The sequence below is a fragment of the Saccopteryx leptura genome, chromosome 4 (assembly GCF_036850995.1).
Source record: "Saccopteryx leptura isolate mSacLep1 chromosome 4, mSacLep1_pri_phased_curated, whole genome shotgun sequence".
In the NCBI taxonomy this organism is placed as follows: Eukaryota; Metazoa; Chordata; class Mammalia; order Chiroptera; family Emballonuridae; genus Saccopteryx; species Saccopteryx leptura.
Window position 1 is genome coordinate 707,753 of NC_089506.1, and position 24,748 is coordinate 732,500.

At 59.2% G+C, this 24,748-nt stretch overlaps 1 protein-coding gene across 3 annotated transcripts in view; it reads left to right on the forward strand.

The window, feature by feature from the left end:
* The window catches only part of DLGAP2 (DLG associated protein 2), a 460,914-nt gene that overhangs the window by 403,942 nt on the left and 32,224 nt on the right, over positions 1 to 24,748 (forward strand). For all 3 annotated transcript variants that reach the window (XM_066380042.1, XM_066380043.1, XM_066380044.1), the window contains 2 exons: positions 3,150 to 3,369; positions 23,099 to 23,433. In XM_066380042.1, coding sequence (XP_066236139.1) covers positions 3,150 to 3,369; positions 23,099 to 23,433 — 555 coding nt within the window. The remainder of the gene's footprint in view (positions 1 to 3,149; positions 3,370 to 23,098; positions 23,434 to 24,748) is intronic.

Consider the following 24,748-nt stretch of genomic DNA (forward strand, 5'->3'; position numbering starts at 1 on the left):
GCTGTGCTGGGAGGGTCTGTCCGTCAGTCCCTGAGCTGCTCCGGGCTGTGCTGAGAGGTCTGTCTGTCTGTCCCTGAGCTCCTCCGGGCTGTGCTGGGAGGTCTGTCCGTCTGTCCCTGAGCTCCTCCAGGCTGTGCTGAGAGGTCTGTCCGTCTGTCCCTGAGCTCCTCTGGGCTGTGCTGGGAGGTCTGTCTGTCTGTCCCTGAACTGCTCCAGGCTGTGCTGGGAGGTCTGTCTGTCTGTCCCTGACCTGCTCCGGGCTGTGCTGGGAGGTCTGTCTGTCTGTCCCTGAGCTGCTCCGGGCTGTGCTGGGAGGTCTGTCTGTCCCTGAGCTGCTCCAGGCTGTGCTGGGAGGTCTGTCTGTCTGTCCCTGAGCTGCTCCAGGCTGTGCTGGGAGGTCTGTCTGTCTGTCCCTGAGCTGCTCCAGGCTGTGCTGGGAGGTCTGTCTGTCTGTCCCTGAGCTGCTCCAGGCTGTGCTGGGAGGTCTGTCCGTCTGTCCCTGAGCTCCTCCGGGCTGTGCTGGGAGGTCTGTCCGTCTGTCCCTGAGCTCCTCCGGGCTGTGCTGGGAGGTCTGTCTGTCTGTCCCTGAGCTGCTCCAGGCTGTGCTGGGAGGTCTGTCTGTCTGTCCCTGAGCTGCTCCAGGCTGTGCTGGGAGGTCTGTCTGTCTATCCCTGAGCTGCTCCGGGCTGTGCTGGGAGGTCTGTCTGTCTGTCCCTGAGCTCCTCCGGGCTGTGCTGGGAGGTCTGTCTGTCTGTCCCTGAGCTCCTCCGGGCTGTGCTGGGAGGTCTGTCTGTCTGTCCCTGAGCTGCTCCGGGCTGTGCTGGGAGGTCTGTCCATCTGTCCCTGAGCTCCTCCGGGCTGTGCTGGGAGGTCTGTCTGTCTGTCCCTGAGCTGCTCCAGGCTGTGCTGGGAGGTCTGTCTGTCTGTCCCTGAGCTGCTCCAGGCTGTGCTGGGAGGTCTGTCCATCAGTCCCTGAGCTGCTCCGGGCTGTGCTGGGCCTGGTGCCCAGCAGTCTCACAGCCACTCCCATCCGACTCCAGCTGGGGGTCAGTGTGCAATTCTGTCTCTGCCTCCCCCACGGAGATGAGCAGATGGCCCACGGGCTCCACCTTCTCCGCCGGTTTAGCTCATGACTTGAATGTCCTTAGGGCTCCCCCAGGGCTCAGAATGTCCTTCCTTTCTGGGGATGAGTGACATTTCCTTGTGTGGATAGACCCCATTTTGTCCATCTGTCACCCACCTACTGATGGACACCCCATCTGGCCCACCTTTGGCCACAGTGCACAATGCCGCTGTGGACAGGGCATACAGGCACCTGCTGTGTCGCCCTTCTGGGTGTCCACCCTGCAGTGGGATTGCTGTCACTCTGTCCCTGTCGCGTCACCACCACCCGACACTCCCACAACACGCACCAGGGTCCCGCGTCTCCGCACCCTCCATGTCGCGCTGGCTCTAGTCTTCTGCCGGGACCCCCGAGGCCCACCACGGGCCCCACAGCCCCCCACAGACAGCACAGAGCCCCCCCCCCGTCATCTTTGATCATTTTTTAAAATACAGTTGAAACTTTTAGATTCCCAGGTGACTCCATACCTAGAAATTAAACCACAGACTTGAAAATAATTACTTTACCTGGTAACTAATAAGTGAAGTGAGTGTGGTGACATCCCAGGCAACAGACGAAAAGAGCAGAACTCGGTCGCGTGCAGACAGGGACACTCACTCAGCTGTTGTGGAGACAGGATGAACTGACTGACAGGGTGAGGGTCTCCCCATGACGACGAGGACAGGCGGGCTGACTGACGGGGTGAGGGTCTCCCCATGACGACGAGGACAGGCAGGCTGACAGGATGAGGGTCTCCCCATGACGATGAGGACAGGCAGGCTGACTGACGGGGTGAGGGTCTCCCCATGATGATGAGGACAGGTGGGCTGACTGACGGGGTGAGGGTCTCCCCATGACGATGAGGACAGGCAGGCTGACTGACAGGGTGAGGGTCTCCCCATGACGACGAGGACAGGTGGGCTGACTGACGGGGTGAGGGTCTCCCCATGACGATGAGGACAGGCAGGCTGACTGACGGGGTGAGGGTCTCCCCATGACGACGAGGACAGGCGGGCTGACTGACGGGGTGAGGGTCTCCCCATGACGACGAGGACAGGCAGGCTGACAGGATGAGGGTCTCCCCATGACGATGAGGACAGGCAGGCTGACTGACGGGGTGAGGGTCTCCCCATGACGATGAGGACAGGCAGGCTGACTGACGGGGTGAGGGTCTCCCCATGATGATGAGGACAGGCAGGCTGACAGGCTGACTGACGGGGTGAAGGTCTCCCCATGACGACGAGGACAGGCGAGCTGACGGGGTGAGGGTCTCCCCATGACGACGAGGACAGGCGGGCTGACTGACGGGGTGAGGGTCTCCCCATGACGACGAGGACAGGTGGGCTGACGGGGTAAGGGTCTCCCCATGACGACAAGGACAGGCGGGCTGACTGACGGGGTGAGGGTCTCCCCATGACGACGAGGACAGGTGGGCTGACGGGGTGAAGGTCTCCCCATGACGACGAGGACAGGCGAGCTGACGGGGTGAGGGTCTCCCCATGACGACGAGGACAGGTGGGCTGACTGACGGGGTGAGGGTCTCCCCATGACGACGAGGACAGGCAGGCTGACTGACAGGGTGAGGGTCTCCCCATGACGACGAGGACAGGCAGGCTGACTGACGGTGAGGGTCTCCCCATGACAACGAGGACAGGCAGGCTGACAGGATGAGGGTCTCCCCATGACGACGAGGACAGGCAGGCTGAAGTGGTTTCGTGTGTATTTTTAGCACTTCCTTTGCACCAGGAGCTGTGCTCAACTTTTAAAGGCAGTCAGTCTTAAACGTAGTAATAACTGTCGGCTGCCCTCGAAGCTCTGCCTTGGGGACCCATAGAATGCCAACGACATCTTGGAATTGGCCATTTGCCCTAGAGTCTTGTAAGAAATAACCCAATAAGCTATTTCCCAAGGCTAGCCGGCCCCCATGCTGACTTCAGACGGCCAGTGCGGCCCCCCCACCCCGAGGCGGCAGGACGACCGGGAGGGTGTCGTGTGGCTGCGGGGGCCTGGCCAGCCCCCACCACGCCCTGTGCTGTGTCCGTTCTAGATGAGCGAGGCGGAGGTCAACGGGCAGTTCGAGTCGGTATGTGAGTCCGTCTTCGGCGAAGTGGAGTCTCAGGCCATGGACGCCCTGGACCTGCCCGGGTGCTTCCGGACACGGAGTCACAGTTACCTTCGGGCCATTCAAGCCGGTTACTCCCAAGATGACGAATGTCTCCCCGCGCTGACCCCCTCCAACATCACCTCCACCGTCAGACCCACGGCAGGTGAGAACGCCCCTTCGCCTTCCTGGTGGGAACGCACAGGTGTGCCGAGGTCGACCCTGGGGGGCGGCGCCCCCCTCCTCACAGGAACCGTGGACTCCCCGCGGGCTTGGTGACGCGTCCGGGTCGCGTCTGAGACACTGTCGTGTTGGCCGCGGTGTCCCGGGCATCTCTTCTATCGGTAACCTTTCTTAGAATCGTTTTAGAATGAAATCCATGATTATTGAGGTGTTTGAAGATAACCAAGCATAACTTTTGTAAAGTTTTATATAGGAAAAGAAGGGAGGCACTGATATTTAGAAGGTGACAGCTTTTTAAATGCCGAAGTTTGACAGGTGGCCGTGAGGCCTGGCCCGCCGAGGCAGCGTCCAGCGTGTCTGTCACAAATCCACGAGCGTGATTCACCGCTGCACGCCACCGGTCATTGGAGGAAGTGCTCTGCTCGCCGTGGGTTCTGCGGACTCAGGTCTCCCTTCCCTTCAGTGCTGTGGCCGCCACGTCCACCCCTGAGAACTGACCGCCTGCACTAAAGAGCGGCCACCGGTGTTTCTCCGCGCTGTTCTTGTTTACATAACGTGACAGGTCGACGAGGCCCAGGGACACAGAGCAGAGGAGGCGATGCCACCCTGCTCGCTGCACGTGGCGGCCGGGAGCACAGAGGAGCAGGGAGAGCGAGGCACGGTGAGGCCGGCCAGGCGGTGCGCCTGAGGGAGCCGGCAGCTCCGAGGAGACCGGGCACGGTGCCGTCTGTGGTTTCTAGCCCCGGGAACCGGAAAAGGGCTCTCTGTTTGCAGGCTCCAGGCTCTAGCAGGAGCCCGGCCACGACATGGGACTGCCCCCTGCAGGTCTCGCTCCTGTCTCCAGTGCTGACCGGCACACGGTGAGGAGCTCGGAGGTGCAGCCCACAGACACACGGTAGCTGGACCCACACCGTGTCCGGCACCTCAGCCCCCAGGTCTGGGCGTGCCGGTGTCTCTGGGTGTCCCCGAGACAGCTGCGGCTGGTGCATCCCATGGCCACACCTCGTCTTCAGAGCCTGTGGACCCGCGGGTGTCTGTGTGTGCCGTGGCCCCTGGCCGGGGGTCGGTGGCTCTGACAGCAGAGCTCGGGGCCCCGGTCATGGCGTGCTGTCTCTGAAGCACCGTTCAGTGTGTGTGCAGAGGGCCGTGCCGGGCCGGTCCTGTGTGCCGTCTGCCGGGCTGTGAGGATGGTGCAGTTGGGGGTGTGGGTGGTGGGGCTGAGCCTCTGGTGTCCACTGCGCTGTCCTGACCTCTTGCTCCCCTTGGGGAAGGCGCGGGTTGCCTCCCGTCTTCTGCCCCTTGTGGGAAGAAACGTGAAAATGCACAGATTATAAACTCAGGGAAGTGATGAGATTTACAGTCACTGGATTAAAAAAAAAACTTTAAGAGAGCATTACTGATACATTCACCAACATTTGTTGCTATCTCTTATGAGCAAGGGACAATTAAGCCCGATCCTGGTCTTCAGAAACGTTCTGAAGCAATAATTACCTAGAAGAACATGATTGGATCACTTTAAAGCTGTCATTACAGGGAGAATAAAAATAAAACAGATTTCACAGAGGCAATATGAGAAGCAGTGCAGAACTGAGACAAATTCTGACGCGTATACACGCCGTTCTACCGAGTGCATTTTTGTCCCCCCGAAACGTCTGGCCCTAGAGAGACGAGCAGTCCTCCTCTTCAGTTTCTGCTGGGTCTCGGGCCAGTTGTTGAGTCAGAATTCCCTCCACATCGGCGGGGGTTTCCAGGGGCAGGGAACCATCTGCGAGTCAGATAAGGGAAGGAGTGGGAACGCAGGGCCATCGTCGGCGCTGGGGCCACAAGCTGCCATTTGGAAGGAACCTGAGAGCAGCTGAACCAGGAAGCCCTCCCATCCCTGTGTCCTGTGCACGCTGACTGTGCAGTGTTTATAGATACTTCCTCCCTAAACACAGCAGCGAGATCCCCTGCAGACCAGAAAGCCCTCCCGTCCTGTGTCCTGTGCACGCTGACCGTGCAGTGTTTACAGATACTTCCTCCCTAAACACAGCAGCGAGGTCCCCTGCAGACCAGGAAGCCCTCCCGTCCTGTGTCCTCTGCACGCTGACCGTGCAGTGTTTACAGATACTTCCTCCCTAAACACAGCAGCGAGATCCCCTGCAGACCAGGAAGTCCTCCCGTCCTGTGTCCTGTGCACGCTGACCGTGCAGTGTTTGCAGTTACTTCCTCCCTAAACACAGCAGCGAGATCCCCTGCAGACCAGGAAGCCCTCCCGTCCCTGTGTCCTGTGCACGCTGACCGTGCAGTGTTTGCAGTTACTTCCTCCCTAAACACAGCAGCGAGATCCCCTGCAGACCAGGAAGCCCTCCCGTCCCTGTGTCCTGTGCACACTGACCGTGCAGTGTTTACAGATACTTCCTCCCTAAACACAGCAGCGAGATCCCCTGCAGACCAGGAAGCCCTCCCGTCCTGTGTCCTGTGCACGCTGACCATGCAGTGTTTACAGTTACTTCCTCCCTAAACACAGCAGCGAGATCCCCTGCAGACCAGGAAGCCCTCCCGTCCTGTGTCCTGTGCACGCTGACCGTGCAGTGTTTAGTTACTTCCTCCCTAAACACAGCAGCGAGGTCCCCTGCAGACCAGGAAGCCCTCCCGTCCTGTGTCCTGTGCACGCTGACCGTGCAGTGTTTACAGATACTTCCTCCCTAAACACAGCAGCGAGGTCCCCTGCAGACCAGGAAGCCCTCCCGTCCCTGTGTCCTGTGCACGCTGACCGTGCAGTGTTTACAGATACTTCCTCCCTAAACACAGCAGCGAGGTCCCCTGCAGACCAGGAAGCCCTCCCGTCCCTGTGTCCTGTGCACGCTGACCGTGCAGTGTTTGCAGTTACTTCCTCCCTAAACACAGCAGTGAGATCCCCTGCAGACCATGGTCTGTGTGACACTGAGGAAATGACAGGTCCATCTGGAAGAGCAGGACGCAGGCCTGGAGAGACCGGTAGCGCTCCGCTGGGGGCAGACGCCTGCGTGGCCACAGGGCTGAGCTGCTGTTCCGACCCATCCGGAGCCCGTGGCTGGGGCAGGGGCGTCAGTCATCCTGGACTGAAACACTTGAGAGACGGATGCCTGCACGAACACGCAGTAGCCACTCTGCCGGCGTGCGTGTGCGGGGAAAGAGAAGACATATTTTGACAAATTGATTTTCCTTGTGGTTCTAAAACTGTCTCTTGAAAATAATTTCAAAAAAGTTGTTTTCGAAAACATGCCCAGTGATGATGTTGAAAAGTAGGATTTATTTAAATGTTTCTTGTTGCATGCTTGAAAAACAAGTGGGTGTCACTAGGTGGCCTCTCCTTGTCTGAAACAGAAACATAATTCTACCCTTCGTCTAGCGAGAGGTAACTATTACAGTATCTGTGCGGAAGGCTGGTTAGGAACTAGGAGTACGTAGGTGTTGAGCATCTATTTCCGATGGCCCTGGGCTGATACTGCAGGCGGTGTCTGCTGGTCTGGGGTCCCCAGTTCCCGCGTGCCCGCAGCTCTTGGTGAGTCGGCTGCAATAGCCGCCCGCTCGCTGATAACCTGACCTCCGGGGGTCCGAGCCCGCCCCCACCGCGCCTTCCCTACAGACACTGTGCATCGATCAGTGTCCTCTCTTCAAACGAAGTGCTTTTGAAAACATCTAGCTTTCATTTCACACATGGTTTCTTTCTCATCTGTGAAATGATTTATCAGATAGATTTACTTGTCTAAATACACATTTCACTCGATTTTTCAAGGGAGGGCAGGTTATTGATATCGTGGAGGAAAACGCTAGAAAATTAGATTATAATGATTTTTCTCCGGGTCAGAAATTTTCTTAGCGTGTGTCACAACCAATTCGAGAAGTCATTAAAACGAAGGGGAAATCCATCCCCACACGACGGAGGAAACAGCGCGCTCTTATTATTTCACTGCCGTCCCCGAGTCCCTGTCTCTTGAGGGAGCGGGATCATTCCAGTCTCCGGCGGTTCCTTCCTCAGCTCCCAGCACTCCGCTCAGGGCCCGTGGTCACCCGTGCTCGGACCCAGCCCCCTGCCCACCTCGCACGGCCCTGTGGGTTCCGCGGGGCCCGCTCCTGTGGCGCGGGTGATTCCCCACCTCAGCATGCCGCACCCTCACCCATCTGCAAAGTCGCTTTTCCCTGTGAGGTGACACGGCCCCAGGCACCAGGGGCGAGGATGTAGGCGTGGGCGGTGTTGTGTCTACGGCCACAGGACTCCAGGAAATACGGTCTGAGCGCTTGCAGAATGGACGAGTGAACGAGGCCCCTGGAGCCTGCCGAGCGTGAGTGTGGATATGGCCTCAGAGCCTGGGGCCCACGGCTCTTACAGGCGTGTTCACCAGTCCTCGAAACCCATTTCACGGTCGTGCTGACGACATGAAACCAGACTCAGGCCCGGAGTCTCGCGAGAAGCCCCTCACGGAGGCCACGTTGGAGCCCCTGTGACAAAGTCCACGCGCTCTCAGTGTCAGACTTACTGCCAAAGTCATGTCTCCAGCCCGTGTGGCCACGTGAGTCTGTGTCGTGATTTGAGAAACCGGAAAATGATGACATCATGCATCGGTCAGTCCAGAATATCCAGAGAATGTCATGTTACCTGCGGCCTTCTTCTCAGGAGATGCCAATGGTGATGTTTTGCAGGAACCCCTGAGAGGCACTTTGTTCTGGAAGGAGCCAAGGTCACAGCTGTTAGAGACCTCGGTCCCTGCATCTGGAGTTCAGATAAACATCAGCAAGATGACCTTCTCCTCCTGCATGAGGCTGACCACAACGCTAAGATCTGAATGTTAGGAAAGGTCTTTGCACAAGTCTCACTTGGCGATTCTCCTTTGTGGGTAGACTTGCATTTTAGAAGTCAAGCTATTAACCTAAACATCTGAAACATGAAACAGTCTGTGTGGTTTTAACTGCCTGATGTTTCTGTGAGCTACGATCAGTGAGGCTCTGTCCGTGGTGCTCTGGACCTTCAGGCTACAGTCCGGCCACAGGACAGCGAGACACAGTGGACAGGAGGGACCTGAGCCCCGAGTGCCTGGCTGGAGGCGGGAGCCCCAGGAGGAGCTGGCAGGGAGTGTGGGAGCAGGGACAGGGGACCCCGGCTGAGCTGTGAGGGAAACTGTGGAGGCTGCCAGCTCCCAGAGGTGACTTTCGAGGGCGCACGACGAGGACACGCGTGGCGGGACCGAGAGGGCGGTGTGTGCACGGCGTGTGTCTGCAGGAGGAGCCCCACGTGGTGACTTCCGAGGGCGCACGACGAGGACACGCGTGGCGGGACCGAGAGGGCGGTGTGTGCACGGCGTGTGTCTGCAGGAGGAGCCCCACGTGGTGACTTCCGAGGGCGCATGACGAGGACACGCGTGGCGGGACCGAGAGGGCGGTGCGTGCACGGCGTGTGTCTGCAGGAGGAGCCCCACATGGTGACTTCCGAGGGCACACGGCGAGGACACGCGTGGCGGGACGGACCGAGAGGGCGGTGTGTGCACGGCGTGTGTCTGCAGGAGGAGCCCCACGTGGTGACTTCCGAGGGCACACGGCGAGGACACGCGTGGCGGGACGGACCGAGAGGGCGGTGTGTGCACGGCGTGTGTCTGCAGGAGGAGCCCCACATGGTGACTTCCGAGGGCACACGGCGAGGACACGCGTGGCGGGACGGACCGAGAGGGCGGTGTGTGCACAGCGTGTGTCTGCAGGAGGAGCCCCACGTGGTGACTTCCGAGGGCGGGCACACGACAAGGACACGCGTGGCGGGACGGACCGAGAGGGCGGTGTGTGCACAGCGTGTGTCTGCAGGAGGAGCCCCACGTGGTGACTTCCGAGGGCACACGGCGAGGACACGCGTGGCGGGACGGACCGAGAGGGCGGTGTGTGCACGGCGTGTGTCTGCAGGAGGAGCCCCACGTGGTGACTTCCGAGGGCACACGACAAGGACACGCGTGGCGGGACGGACCGAGAGGGCGGTGTGTGCACGGCGTGTGTCTGCAGGAGGAGCCCCACGTGGTGACTTCCGAGGGCACACGGCGAGGACACGCGTGGCGGGACGGACCGAGAGGGCGGTGTGTGTACGGCGTGTGTCTGCAGGAGGAGCCCCACGTGGTGACTTCCGAGGGCACACGACGAGGACACGCGTGGCGGGACGGACCGAGAGGGCAGTGCGTGTAAGGCGTGTGTCTGCAGGAGGAGCCCCACGTCCTGTGGGAGGTGCTTGGGCAGCAGTAGGGGTGCTCAGGGCTCCCTGAGCATGCAGCCGCCTTTGTCTCAGAAGCACCTGTTGTCAAGTCCGTCGGCGCCCTCTCCTGCCAGAGCCACCCCCTCATGGGTGGGAGGACCTCCGTCCTGGCTGCCCGTCTCTCTGCCATTGTCCGGCTGAGCTTGTCCGGAACGACAGGTCACGATGGCCTGACACAGGAACCCGATTCCTGACGCGTCATCCAGGGTCCCTGCGCTTCACAGCTGAGGGCAGCTCGTGCGGTCATGGCCTGTCCCCGAAGCGGGAGCTCACTTGAGAGCAGGGGGGTCTGCATGGTCCCCATGGCAGCAGTCGGGGCCGGTTACCACAGGAAACAGTTGTTTAAAAGACCAGCGAACCATCCGAGTGGACGTTCACCCCGTGACCGAAGTCCCCAGTGGTGACAGAAGTGAAGGCAGGTGTGCACAGGTGGCTGGGCGAGTCCGTGCAGACCCAGAGACGCCGCGGGGACCGTGCTGTGGGCGGGACCCTGGGCCGTGAGCACGTGGCGGAGACTCTGGGAACTCGCTGGACCCGATGCGGTGATCTCGGGCACGGCCTGCAGTGAGCGCCACGTGGGCATTCTTTGGCACCAGGCCCAGCAGTTGTGCCAAAGCCCCGAGCGCCTGGCCGGGCGCAGCTGCGTCCTCACAGAGTCCACGACATGGACCCAGGGCCCCGGGGCTGCAACAGCCCACGGCAGGAGGGACGTTTATTTATTATTCTCTGGAGAGGGGTCCGCTGGCCGGGCCCACTGCTGCCCGGTGCCTGGCCCCCACACGCACCTCCGTCCCCGCCCACTGCCCACTGCAGGGACCTGGGAGGGGAGGGCAGCCCCCCACCACGCTCACGGGACAGGACGCACCCCAGCTGCTGGCCGTGGGGCTGTGTGGCCTCTGCGTTCAGCCCCGTCCGACCTGTGCTCTTCGGGGGAGAATCTGAAAGGTTAACCCAGCGTGAGGCGGCCCCGTCTTAGGTGTGGGGGCCCCACGGCAGGTCCCCCGCACTCTGGGCAGATAACCCAGCGTGAGGCGGCCCCGTCTTAGGTGTGGGGGCCCCACGGCAGGCCCCCCCGCACTCTGGGCAGACACTCGAGCCTCTAAAATTCACATCACGAGCCTGCACTGGAGCTCAGAGCCGCCTGCGGCCTGCACACCACAGGCTCATACGCCTAATGATTCTCTTTCCAGTGAGAGTTCAGTTGGGGTTTTTCTTCCTAGTTCTACCTTCATTCACAGGCAGGTGTGGAATTCAGAGAGGCGTGGGGGGTTTTTTAGAAGTAATTTCACTAATCTGGGCTGACTGACCGTTAACGTAGCCCCTGGGTTCAGGCAGAAACCTGGACTGGGCTCCGTGCACATTGTGGTGCTTTTCTGACCCCGTGGAGCCGCATGGAGCTAATGACTGATGGGGGTGCCGCCCCCGCCCCGGCGAACAGCAGCACCAGGAACCGCGGGTCCTCAGGGCCTGGACGGCACCACGCAGGAGGCGGGCGCTGAATAAGAACTTGCTGATTTCACGAATGAGAACAACGAACAAATGAGTGAATTTAAGAAGGATGTCCTCTCCCTACCTGCCGTGAGCGGGGCGCAGGGACCGGAGACCCCGGGCTGAGCTGTGAGGGAAGCTGCCCGCAGCTTGTGGTCGGCCGACCTGGGAGTGACGTCTCTGCCTTTGGAGGGGAGTGGAGAAGAGCCGGACGACAGAGCCTCCCGTGTCACGTCAGTAACACCTCGCCTGCGCGGTGACCGGTGCACACCTGGGCGTGTGGGTTCAGGGACGGTCCTGCCGTGATCTGTGGAGTTTCTGTTGTCTCAGAGCCGGAAGCACTCACCTCTCCGGCTCCAGAAGTCAGGCTGGGAGCCACGATGCCGTGAACCCTTACGGAAAAGACAGTAAACCAGCCGGCTGCCGTCTCCCCGCGGCCTCGTCTCCAGGCTGTGCTGTGGGCAGATCCGGTGACCTGCCAGTGTCATGCCGTCCCCGGGGGTCCGCATGTGCACAGAGCCCCTCTGTCCTGAGCTCTGAGTGTCATGCCGTCCCCGGGGGCTCCGCATGTGCACAGAGCCCCTCTGTCCCCGAGTTCTGAGTGTCCTGTCATCCCCGGGGGCTCCGCATGTGCACAGAGCCCCTCTGTCCCGAGTTCTGAGTGTCCTGTCGTCCCCGGGGGCTCCGCATGTGCACAGAGCCCCTCTGTCCCCGAGTTCTGAGTGTCCTGTCGTCCCCGGGGGCTCCGCATGCGCACAGAGCCCCTCTGTCCCGAGCTCTGAGTGTCCTGTCGTCCCCGGGGGCTCCGCATGTGCACAGAGCCCCTCTGTCCCGAGTTCTGAGTGTCCTGTCGTCCCCGGGGGCTCCGCATGCACACAGAGCCCCTCTGTCCCGAGTTCTGAGTGTCCTGTCGTCCCCGGGGGCTCCGCATGTGCACAGAGCCCCTCTGTCCCGAGTTCTGAGTGTCCTGTCGTCCCCGGGGGCTCCGCATGCACACAGAGCCCCTCTGTCCCGAGTTCTGAGTGTCCTGTCATCCCCGGGGGCTCCGCATGTGCACAGAGCCCCTCTGTCCCGAGTTCTGAGTGTCCTGTCGTCCCCGGGGGCTCCGCATGCGCACAGAGCCCCTCTGTCCCGAGTTCTGAGTGTCCTGTCGTCCCCGGGGGCTCCGCATGCGCACAGAGCCCCTCTGTCCCGAGTTCTGAGTGTCCTGTCGTCCCCGGGGGCTCCGCATGTGCACAGAGCCCCTCTGTCCCGAGTTCTGAGTGTCCTGTCGTCCCCGGGGGCTCCGCATGTGCACAGAGCCCCTCTGTCCCCGAGTTCTGAGTGTCCTGTCGTCCCCGGGGGCTCCACATGCGCACAGAGCCCCTCTGTCCCGAGTTCTGAGTGTCCTGTCGTCCCCGGGGGCTCCGCATGTGCACAGAGCCCCTCTGTCCCGAGTTCTGAGTGTCCTGTCGTCCCCGGGGGCTCCACATGTGCACAGAGCCCCTCTGTCCCGAGCTCTGAGTGTCGGCACCGCCGGCAGCCGTGGGCGCTCTCTCAACGGCAGGCGCACGGAAGGCAGGTCTGAGGGTGGGTCCTCGTCTCGGGATTGACGGCTGGTTTTCCTTCCTGTCACAGTCCCCTGAGTCTCGGGCTGCGTCGTCCATGTCACAGGTTTGGGGCTTCCCACTTTGTCATCACACTGTGGGACACGCGGGCGAGAGACAGGCCCAGCTGCCTGAGCCTCCGGAGAGGAAGTCCGTCACCACGTACACGTTGCTGTTACCTGGCCAGCAGCCTCTGCTGTCTCATTTCACTGATTGTTTCCATGGAAGGTCATTTTCTTTTCCTTGAACGAAGAGACCGTGGTAACTCGACACGTTAGCTTACGCAGGTCAGCAGTGTACACCCACCGTGTGCCGTCCACAGAGGTGAAAATCAGTCATCTCACCACCACACAAAATGCCACCCAAGAGTTACCAAGCCCCCGATTCTGACACAACTTTAATATGGATTTCATGCACAAGCAAGCGTCCCAAATGAAGCCACACACGTGCGAATCGATCGTGAGGACACGTGGCGGGTGCCGCCCGCTCTGCCATGTGCAGCTTCTCCCAGAACAGATTCATCCAGGTCACCCGAGTGGGTCCCTGGTACTGGTCTGTCAGCGTCTCCACTGAAAAAACTGTTCTTGTCAAACATGCTTTTCATCTAAGTTTAAAGCTGCCCGTCCTCAGAGGCCAGGACGTCCCGGGTCTTACTGAGCAGGGACTAGAGAGAGCGCTCTGTTCTGCACGCTCCTGTTTCCTCTGGTGACCTGGTCACCACACCCTGCGGGCGGCGTCCCCACCAACGCGTCCCTGTCGCTGTCCCTCATTTACTGTCCGGCCCTTCGAACGTCCTGCGCCCAGAAGCTTCCGTGACTCTTCACGTCGTCGTTCACGGTTGGTTGGCTCTCAGTTTTTCTTTCAGGAGATCCAAGCTCTTACTGAGTGAGGGGATCTTTCTCTGTAACATTTGAAATGAAGACAGGACGAATCGCGAACAGGGAAGCAGCTGCCGTCCTCGGCTTTGTCTGCAGGGTGTCAGTGCTGGTGAGACGACCGGTTCCCGCTCATCAGCGCGGGTGAAGCAGGGGCCTTGGCTGCTGACCTGTCGTGATGCGTTGCCCCGCACCTGGTGGCCCAACCGGCTCCTGTACCTTGAGGGACAGCAGCGTGCACACGCCCGTGGGACGTGGTCTCTGTCCTGTTTCGTTCACACTTAGGTTTTGCAACTAACATTAATCAACGTGTGAAAACAGCTTTAACCTTTGCTGCTGAATCTTGTGCCTTCAGAGTTGGGTTTTTCCGATAGGCAGACTCGTTTATGGACTTTCACGGGCTTGATTGCTGTAGCTGCTTTCATGCTGTTATCTGTGAGGCTCTAATTAAGAGAGTGCAAGGGATCTGAGTGCAGCTGTTACATTCAAAGAGAACTCCACGCTTGCCGTTCAGAACGTCTTTTATCTGGATTGCGTATTTGTGCTTTGTAAGGTAGAGGCTAATTTTTTAAATTTCCTTTTTGGCTTGTAAATGACTTCCGAGGACTGAATTCAGAGACGCTGTCCAACATTCCAGGGGTAGAGGAGGAATCAGACGTGTATTTGAAGTAACGATGTGTTCACATTCGAGATTACTCGGAGTTGGGCCAGTGTGGGCCGGGCAGCTGGCGCCTCCGTCCCGGTGAGGTCAGCGTGTCCAGCAAGGACACTCCCTCCAGCAGATTTGCTCGCCCCACCCTCTGGGGAGCTCAGGGGAGGCCTGACCCTGAGTTCGAGTTCGTTCTTTCCGGTCATCAGGAGCCGGCAGGTGGCCGGCAGTGATGCAGACTGCGTTGTGGAACGCTCCGGAACATCCGGATGTCTGGAATGTTGAGCTCCTTGTCCCTGTGGTCACATCAGCGGCCTGTGACTGTCAAGCAGAAAACTGGGTTTAATTGTAGCTTAGATACTTGGTTAGTTCAGAAGTTTGGGCGCCTGAAACTGGGCTCCTGGCTGTGCTGCTGGACCGTGGTCTCGAGTGTAGCCCGTGCGTGTGCTGGAGAGGAGCCCCGAGTTAGGAGCACTGTCCCCCCGGCAGTCGCGGCCACAGACCCTCCCGCCTTCCTGCCTGAGGGCGCTCTGACTCGGGGCTCCGAGCTGATCCTCAGAAAGGGCCCTGGGGGCATGGCCCTGACCCAGGCCCACCAGGAAGGCACGCCCCCTGCCTGAGGGCGCTTTGACTGGGGGGGGGCTCAGAGCTGTTCCTCAGAACGGGCCCTGGGGGCGTGGCCCCGACCCAGGCCCACCAGGAAGGCACGCCCCTGCCTGAGGGCGCTCTGACTCGGGGCTCCGAGCTGATCCTCAGAAAGGGCCCTGGGGGCATGGCCCTGACCCAGGCCCACCAGGAAGGCACACCCCTGCAGGCCTCCCCCGGGCCTCCGGCTCCCACAGGGAAGGACTGACCCCCCTGAGCACAGTGTCCTCTCAGCACCTGACTTTCAGCTTACCGGTTTCTACAGAACTCTTCCTGACACGCGGCCCATGCACGGTTCCTTTCGAGCTCGGCCGGGGCTGCCCTGTCTGGGGCACGGAGGTCCCTGCTGCGCCATTCGCCCTCGAGGGGAAGCTCCCTTCCTCCTCCCCGCATGTCGGCGGCTCTCACCAAAACCCAGACTGACCCGGCAGGGGGTCAGCAGACACGGGTGTTTCGCTCTCTGTCCCTGTAGGTAGGATGCCACTTGCAAAGCCCAGGGACTTCATACCGTTGTACCCGCAGCGGCGACAGGCGCCAAAGCCAGAGGGCCGCTTACGCCTGGGCTCAAAAAACAAAGTAAAATAAAAAGAGAATAGTCAGGTGTTCAGCTACCCTGAGACCTAAGCAACCATTTAATTGTTTATTTCAAAGGCATTTGATCACTTATCATGAAATAAACCCAAAGTGACGTTTAGAGATCTCTGTCTCTGTTGATTCATCTGCTTTTTAAAGATGTACAAATAGAATTCTAGTGCTAAATTAAATTTAAATATAAATGATAGCACAGCCTGTGACTAATAATCTTAGCTTTGATGAGTTTATTCTAATGGGGTATTCATATACACAGAATGAAGACAATTAATTTTGCCCAAACCATCCAACTGAATAATTGAATGTTTTTCTTGAATGTGTAAAGTGATTTTTAAAATTGTTTATTTTTAACCCATGGCAGCAAATTAACATGATCCAATGATCATTTTCAGTTCTTTCTTGACCACCTTTCCCGCCCTCTAGTCCTCGCTGTGCTGAGCCACCAGGAGCACACGGCTCTGCCACAGGACCACAGGGGCCAGCGAGGGTTTGTCCGAAGACAGGCCGGCTGAGTGAACAAAGGAATGAAGGCACACTCGGGTTTCCCGAGAGATCTGGTCTCCACGTCATTTTCTTTGCCAAAAATATTTTATGTATGGCTATTTTTATTTACTCTGGACTGATGCCCAAGACTTAATTTTTATATTATAGAATTCAAATCATTCAGTTAACCAGAAATATAAAAGGGATTTATTGTTGTGCTATAAAGCGCTCCATTCAGGGCCTGACCTGTGGTGGCGCAGTGGATAAAGTGTCGACCTGGAACGCTGAGGTCACCGGTTCAAAACCCTGGGCTTGTCTGGTCAAGGCACATATGGGAGTTGATGCTTCCTGATCCTCCCCCTTCTCTCTCTCTCTTTCTCTCTTTTTAATATGAATAAAATCTAACAAAAATAAACAACAGACATCCATTTGGAAGCGTGTGGGGGCCATGTCACAGGTATGTGGGGCCACTGTGAGAGTGACATAGGGACATGCCACGTGTGAGCTAAATGCGCATCTCACACCCTCCAGCACAGATCCCGTTTCCGCCGCTCCGGCCCAGGGAAGAGTGTCTGGTTCTGTGCCGGACGTCGTGTGTCTGTCTGCATCTGTCCCTTTCACTCATGTAGAACCTGCTCTCAGCGTTCCATATCCATTATTTATTTCTACTGAGTCTGTGTGTTCATTTTCCCACAGGACATGACAGAGAGAATCCTAAGGACAAATGCTGAATATTTTCAGGGACTTAAAAATGTTTCTCCAGCCCTGGCCAGTGGGCTCAGCGCTAGAGCATCAGCCTGCTGTGTGGGTGTCCCGGGTTTGATTCCCAGTCAGGGCACATAGGAGAAGTGCCCATCTGCTTCTCCACTCCTCTTCCTCCCTCTTCTCTTTCTCTATCTCTCTCTCTTCCCCTCCTGCAGCCATGGTTTGATTGGTTGGAGTGAGTTGGACCTGGTGCTGAGGACGGCTCCCTGGCCTCCACCTCTAGTGCTAAAAAAAATGGCTCAGTTGCTGAGCAACAGAGCAACAGCCCAAAGGGGCAGAGCATCGCCCCCTAGTGGGCGTGCCGGGTGGATCCCAGTTGGGCGCATGCGGGAGTCTGTCTCTCTGCCTTCCCGCTTCTCACTAAAATAAATTTTTTTTAAAATGTCTCTCCAGGACACCTATATACTACACCAAGATGTTGATGGCTCAGACCCTGTGGTGGGAAACTTTCCCTGGGCCTCTCAGCTAAGCACCCCACATGTGTTTGAGAGAACCTAGGTCCTGGAAGGCTGTCACAGGGGCGTCCCTTGCAGGGGCCCCAGGGCCGGAGCTGGGACATGACTCCAGCCGTGCGGACTTCAGCAGGCGGCCACCCCGTCTCAGGACAGGGAAGAAGCTGCCCCTCGCCTGTTTCTACAGCACACCCAGGACTGAGTCCCGAACAGAACTGGGGGAGGTTGAGCGCAGCTGTCCGTGTCCACAGGAACGCAGACGCTGGCGTTGGGCACATGCTCATCAGTCAGCTGTTCCCAAGAAATAGAAACACTTTCCATGTTCATTCAGGAATTTTCTCCCATTCAAAGTCGAGCGGTAGCACACGATCGGCCGCTCCTGGCTGGCTCCTTCTCGGCGCACCTGCTGTCACAGCTGAGTGACCATCTCCTCCCCTTGTCTGTGCAGATGGCCGGATCGCACACCATCATTATTCGACTCAAACAGAATGAAAACTGCCCGTGCTTCTCTGAGTCTCTAGAGGAATGCCTTGAATACGGCCCGTTTCCAGCCCTGTTCCTGTGCAGGCTGATTCACGTGTGGGAGAAAGCGTTCTTAAAACACAAACAGTTTTAGTTGTTTCTCTGGTAGAGTTACAGCCTGCTTCTCTTGCACGGTCTTGTTTCCACCCTGCTGAGCTCCTTTGCCTGCATGCATTTAACAATGTGTCCATTGCATTTAACAATATATCCATTGCACTTAATATGGTGTCCTTTGCATTTAACAGTGTGTCAATGTCCAACTTTTACGCCTTAAACTCGGATCCCCTGGACAAGGCAGACCCATTTTGCTTTGTTTGCCAAAGTGTATGAGTTATTATTAAGAAATAAATCCATGTGCTCAGGCGAAGAAATAACTGTAGGCCCAGGAGTAGAGCAAGTCTGGTGATCAGAGGAGCAGAGCAAGGGGCTTCCTGGTGGGGGCAGGGGACACGGGGAGGCCGGCTCCATCTGCCCCTCTCAGGACAGGTGTGTGTGTGTGTCTGGGCACCGAGCCAACAAGCAGTCCTCGCAGCCCACCTGCATGGTGCCTCTGCTCCGCGCTGTCACGAGGGCCCCGGCCTCTTCCAGGAAAGCACTGTGGGGAGTTCTTCCTCTCCTAGCGTCGCGTCAGAATGAAGTCCTCGGGAAAGTTTATCCTGGCTGTAAAAATGAGTAACTCCCCGAGCCCGGCAAGTGTTCCCAGTGCATCCTGGTGGCTTCTAAGAGACTCTTAAAGAGATCTCACTGCAGGTGCATCTGTCTCTCTGGTCGACTCACGGCCCAGTGGGCGTGTGCAGACGTGTGCTGGGCGGGGTTCCGGGGAGGTGGCTGTTCTGGCCAGAGGTGAGGTCGCAGGGCAGGATGGATTTGAGGCTCACTGCCCCTCTCAGTGGGTGGGCTCTACATTTGTACCCAGTGGGTGTGCACACGTGGGAACAGTCTCCTGATGTGATACGTTTTCTCTGTTACAGAAATACCTATTCATTGTGGGCACGGTCAGCTCCACAGAGAGCTAGAAAGCACGACCCAGGTGGTTGTGATGGACAGCTGGGTGCCTCTACCCCTCTTCACAAATACATTCTGTTCTAGTCTATATGTGATTTGGAATATTCTGCTTTTCAATAGCATTATAAAATGAGCCTTTCTCCATGGTGCTGTGGCCTGTGATGTGGCCACCTCTGTCCTGCTGACCGAGCAGTCCCCTAATGCCTCAGCCATTGCTGGGTTTGTCAGCGTGTTTATAACATCTGCTGTTGAAAACTGTTTGTGTAGATCATCTCTGAGCCCACAGGCCTGTCTCCGCTCATTTTCTCAGGCTGGACGTTGGGGAGGGGCTTGATGGGCTGGGGAGTGACCACGTGGACACTGCTGATGGTTTCCGTGCAGGGAGGGCGGGGAGTGGACACTGCTGATGATTTCCGTGTGGGGAGGGCGGGGAGTGTGCTGGGGAGTGACCACGTGGACACTGCTGATGGTTTCCGTGCAGGGAGTGTGCTGGGGAGTGACCACGTGGACACTGCTGATGGTTTCCGTGCAGGGAGTGTGCTGGGGAGTGACCACCTGGACACTGCTGATGGTTTCCGTGCGGGGAGTGTGCTGGGGAGTGACCACCTGGACACTGCTGATGGTTTCCGTGCAGGGAGGGCGGGGAGTGACCACGTGGACACTGCTGATGGTTTCCGTGTGGGGAGTGTGCTGGGGAGTGACCACCTGGACACTGCTGATGGTTTCCGTGTGGGGAGTGTGCTGGGGAGTGACCACCTGGACACTGCTGATGGTTTCCGTGTGGGGAGTGTGCTGGGGAGTGACCACGTGGACACTGCTGATGGTTTCCGTGTGGGGAGTGTGCTGGGGAGTGACCACGTGGACACTGCTGATGGTTTCCGTGCAGGGAGTGTGCTGGGGAGTGTGCTGGGGAGTGACCACGTGGACACTGCTGATGGTTTCCGTGCAGGGAGTGTGCTGGGGAGTGACCACCTGGACACTGCTGATGGTTTCCGTGTGGGGAGTGTGCTGGGGAGTGACCACGTGGACACTGCTGATGGTTTCCATGTGGGGAGTGTGCTGGGGAGTGACCACGTGGACACTGCTGATGGTTTCCGTGTGGGGAGTGTGCTGGGGAGTGTGCTGGGGAGTGACCACGTGGACACTGCTGATGGTTTCCGTGTGGGGAGTGTGCTGGGGAGTGTGCTGGGGAGTGACCACGTGGACACTGCTGATGGTTTCCGTGTGGGGAGTGTGCTGGGGAGTGTGCTGGGGAGTGACCACGTGGACACTGCTGATGGTTTCCATGTGGGGAGTGTGCTGGGGAGTGTGCTGGGGAGTGACCACGTGGACACTGCTAATGGTTTCTGTGTGGGGAGTGTGCTGGGGAGTGACCACGTGGACACTGCTGATGGTTTCCATGTGGGGAGTGTGCTGGGGAGTGTGCTGGGGAGTGACCACGTGGACACTGCTAATGGTTTCTGTGTGGGGAGTGTGCTGGGGAGTGACCACCTGGACACTGCTGATGGTTTCCGTGTGGGGAGTGTGCTGGGGAGTGTGCTGGGGAGTGACCACGTGGACACTGCTGATGGTTTCCGTGTGGGGAGTGTGCTGGGGAGTGACCACGTGGACAGTGCTGATGGTTTCCGTGTGGGGAGTGTGCTGGGGAGTGACCACGTGGACACTGCTGATGGTTTCCATGCGGGGAGTGTGCTGGGGAGTGTGCTGGGGAGTGACCACGTGGACAGTGCTGATGGTTTCCGTGTGGGGAGTGTGCTGGGGAGTGACCACGTGGACACTGCTGATGGTTTCCATGTGGGGAGTGTGCTGGGGAGTGACCACGTGGACACTGCTGATGGTTTCCGTGTGGGGAGTGTGCTGGGGAGTGTGCTGGGGAGTGACCACGTGGACAGTGCTGATGGTTTCCGTGTGGGGAGTGTGCTGGGGAGTGACCACGTGGACACTGCTGATGGTTTCCATGTGGGGAGTGTGCTGGGGAGTGACCACGTGGACACTGCTGATGGTTTCCGTGTGGGGAGTGTGCTGGGGAGTGTGCTGGGGAGTGACCACGTGGACACTGCTGATGGTTTCCGTGTGGGGAGTGTGCTGGGGAGTGTGCTGGGGAGTGACCACCTGGACACTGCTGATGGTTTCCGTGTGGGGAGTGTGCTGGGGAGTGTGCTGGGGAGTGACCACGTGGACAGTGCTGATGGTTTCCGTGTGGGGAGTGTGCTGGGGAGTGTGCTGGGGAGTGACCACGTGGACACTGCTGATGGTTTCCGTGTGGGGAGTGTGCTGGGGAGTGTGCTGGGGAGTGACCACGTGGACACTGCTGATGGTTTCCGTGCAGGGAGTGTGCTGGGGAGTGTGCTGGGGAGTGACCACGTGGACACTGCTGATGGTTTCCGTGCAGGGAGTGTGCTGGGGAGTGTGCTGGGGAGTGACCACGTGGACACTGCTGATGGTTTCCGTGTGGGGAGTGTGCTGGGGAGTGACCACGTGGACACTGCTGATGGTTTCCATGTGGGGAGTGTGCTGGGGAGTGTGCTGGGGAGTGACCACGTGGACACTGCTAATGGTTTCCGTGTGGGGAGTATGCTGGGGAGTGACCACCTGGACACTGCTGATGGTTTCCGTGTGGGGAGTGTGCTGGGGAGTGACCACGTGGACACTGCTGATGGTTTCCGTGTGGGGAGTGTGCTGGGGAGTGACCACGTGGACAGTGCTGATGGTTTCCGTGTGGGGAGTGTGCTGGGGAGTGACCACGTGGACACTGCTGATGGTTTCCATGTGGGGAGTGTGCTGGGGAGTGTGCTGGGGAGTGACCACCTGGACACTGCTGATGGTTTCCGTGTGGGGAGTGTGCTGGGGAGTGTGCTGGGGAGTGACCACCTGGACACTGCTGATGGTTTCCGTGTGGGGAGTGTGCTGGGGAGTGACCACGTGGACACTGCTGATGGTTTCCATGTGGGGAGTGTGCTGGGGAGTGTGCTGGGGAGTGACCACCTGGACACTGCTGATGGTTTCCGTGTGGGGAGTGTGCTGGGGAGTGTGCTGGGGAGTGACCACCTGGACACTGCTGATGGTTTCCGTGTGGGGAGTGTGCTGGGGAGTGACCACCTGGACACTGCTGATGGTTTCCGTGTGGGGAGTGTGCTGGGGAGTGACCACGTGGACACTGCTGATGGTTTCCGTGTGGGGAGTGTGCTGGGGAGTGACCACCTGGACACTGCTGATGGTTTCCGTGCGGGGAGTGTGCTGGGGAGTGACCACGTGGACACTGCTGATGGTTTCCGTGCAGGGAGTGTGCTGGGGAGTGACCACGTGGACACTGCTGATGGTTTCCGTGCGGGGAGTGTGCTGGGGAGTGACCACGTGGACAGTGCTAATGGTTTCCGTGCAGGGAGGGCAGGGAGTGACCACGTGGACAGTGCTGATGGTTTCCGTGTGGGGAGGGGCAGGGAGTGTGCTGGGGAGTGACCACGTGGACACTGCTGATGGTTTCTGTGTGGGGAGGGGCAGGGAGTGTGCTGGGGAGTGACCACGTGGACAGTGCTGATGGTTTCCGTGCAGGGAGTGTGCTGGGGAGTGACCACCTGGACACTGCTGATGGTTTCCGTGCAGGGAGTGTGCTGGGGAGTGACCACGTGGACACTGCTGATGGTTTCCGTGTGGGGAGTGTGCTGGGGAGTGACCACCTGGACACTGCTGATGGTTTCCGTGTGGGGAGTGTGCTGGGGAGTGACCACCTGGACACTGCTGATGGTTTCCATGCGGGGAGTGTGCTGGGGAGTGACCACCTGGACACTGCTGATGGTTTCCGTGCGGGGAGTGTGCTGGGGAGTGACCACCTGGACACTGCTGATGGTTTCCGTGCAGGGAGTGTGCTGGGGAGTGACCACCTGGACACTGCTGATGGTTTCCGTGCGGGGAGTGTGCTGGGGAGTGTTCTGGGGAGTGACCACGTGGACACTGCTGATGGTTTCCGTGCAGGGAGTGTGCTGGGGAGTGTGCTGGGGAGTGACCACCTGGACACTGCTGATGGTTTCCGTGCAGGGAGGGCGGGGAGTGACCACGTGGACACTGCTGATGGTTTCCATGCAGGGAGGGGCAGGGAGTGTGCTGGGGAGTGACCACCTGGACACTGCTGATGGTTTCCGTGTGGGGAGTGTGCTGGGGAGTGACCACGTGGACAGTGCTGATGGTTTCCGTGTGGGGAGTGTGCTGGGGAGTGACCACCTGGACATGCTGATGGTTTCCGTGTGGGGAGTGTGCTGGGGAGTGACCACGTGGACACTGCTGATGGTTTCCGTGCAGGGAGTGTGCTGGGGAGTGACCACCTGGACACTGCTGATGGTTTCCGTGCAGGGAGTGTGCTGGGGAGTGTGCTCTTGCTGACGTGGACTCCCACGTTTCTTACAGCCATCTCGTACACAAACTATAAGAAGACCCCACCCCCCGTGCCCCCTCGGACCACCTCCAAGCCCCTGGTCTCGGTGACGGCACAGAGCAGCACGGAGTCCACGCAGGACGCCTACCAGGACAGCCGTGCCCAGAGGATGCCCCCGTGGCCGCAGGACGGCCGTGGCCTCTACAACTCCACCGACAGTCTGGACAGCAACAAGGCCATGAGCCTGGCGCTGGAGACGGCCGCGGCCCAGCGCCATGCCTCCGACGTCCTGGGCGGCGACCAGGCCATCCTGGTGTCCAAGGCCGAGGATTTCCTGAGGGGCCGCTGCTCGTCCATCGGGATCCAGGTAGCCTCCCTCCGCCGTGCGCACACGTGTGCCGGCCGCACAGCCCCTGACACGCCAGGCCGCGCCCCGGGCGGGGCAGAGGCACAGCCTCCGGGGGCAGGGGCGCCCGGTGGGTCCTCGTCCCTCTGGGCAGCCTGCAGGTGCACCAATACGGCCACCCGGGCGGCCGCGACCCAATGCCCCCTCCCGCCCTGAGACGTCACCGAGGGGCCAGTGGTGCTTAGAGAGCCCGGAACTCAGTTATTCTGACAGTTAACCCTTTGAGTAGTGAGTTTTTTTCATGCTTGCTGACCCGTGGGAGTGAGAGTTTTTCCAAAAAATGAAATTAGTTACAGTTACGGTTTTATTAACTTGAAATCCTGTTTGTTTGATAACCACTTTATAGAAACAAGAACATACATTTGCCTTTTCTTAATGTTGCCTTACACGTTTTTAAAATAAACCGATCGTACTCTGGACGGGCAGGAGGCACGAGGACGTCCATGAACGTTCGTACTACTCAAAGGGTTAAGAAGGAATTTTTTGTTAAAATTGGTTTTTCAAAGCTTTCCAGTCTTGTAGCAAAGCAGCCGAGTGCGGGGGCTCTGGGGACACACAGGCAGAGAGAGGACGAGGCCTCGGGCGCTGACGGCTCACACCCAGCACGTGTGGGTCGCCAGACATGTGCCCGGGGCTTTGGTTGGGGTTGTAAGGCCGTGTCCTTGGTCTCAGACCCCCCACGGCCCCAGCGCCTCCTCCGCAGCCACAGAGCATGGCCCTGCCCCCTCCTCCTCCACCACAGAGCGTGGCCCTGCCACCTCTCTCCACAGAGCTGGTGGTGCCCCCTCCTCCACCACAGAGCGTGGCCCTGCCCCCTCCCTCCACAGAGCTGGTGGTGCCCCCTCCTCCACCACAGAGCAGTGGCCCTGCCACCTCCCTCCACAGAGCTGGTGGTGCCCCCTCCTCCACCACCACAGAGCGTGGCCCTGCCCCCTCCTCCACCACAGAGCTGGTGGTGCCCCCTCCTCCTCCACAGAGCATGGCCCTGCCCCCTCCTCTACCACCACAGAGCGTGGCCCTGCCCCCTCCCTCCACAGAGCATGGCCCTGCCCCCTCCTCTACCATCACAGAGCGTGGCCCTGCCCCCTCCCTCCACAGAGCATGGCCCTGCCCCCCTCCTCCACCACAGAGTGTGGCCCTGCCCCCTCCCTCCACAGAGCTGGTGGTGCCCCCCTCCTCTACCACCACAGAGCATGGCCCTGCCCCCTCCTCTACCACCACAGAGCAGTGGCCCTGCCCCCTCCTCTACCATCACAGAGCGTGGCCCTGCCCCCTC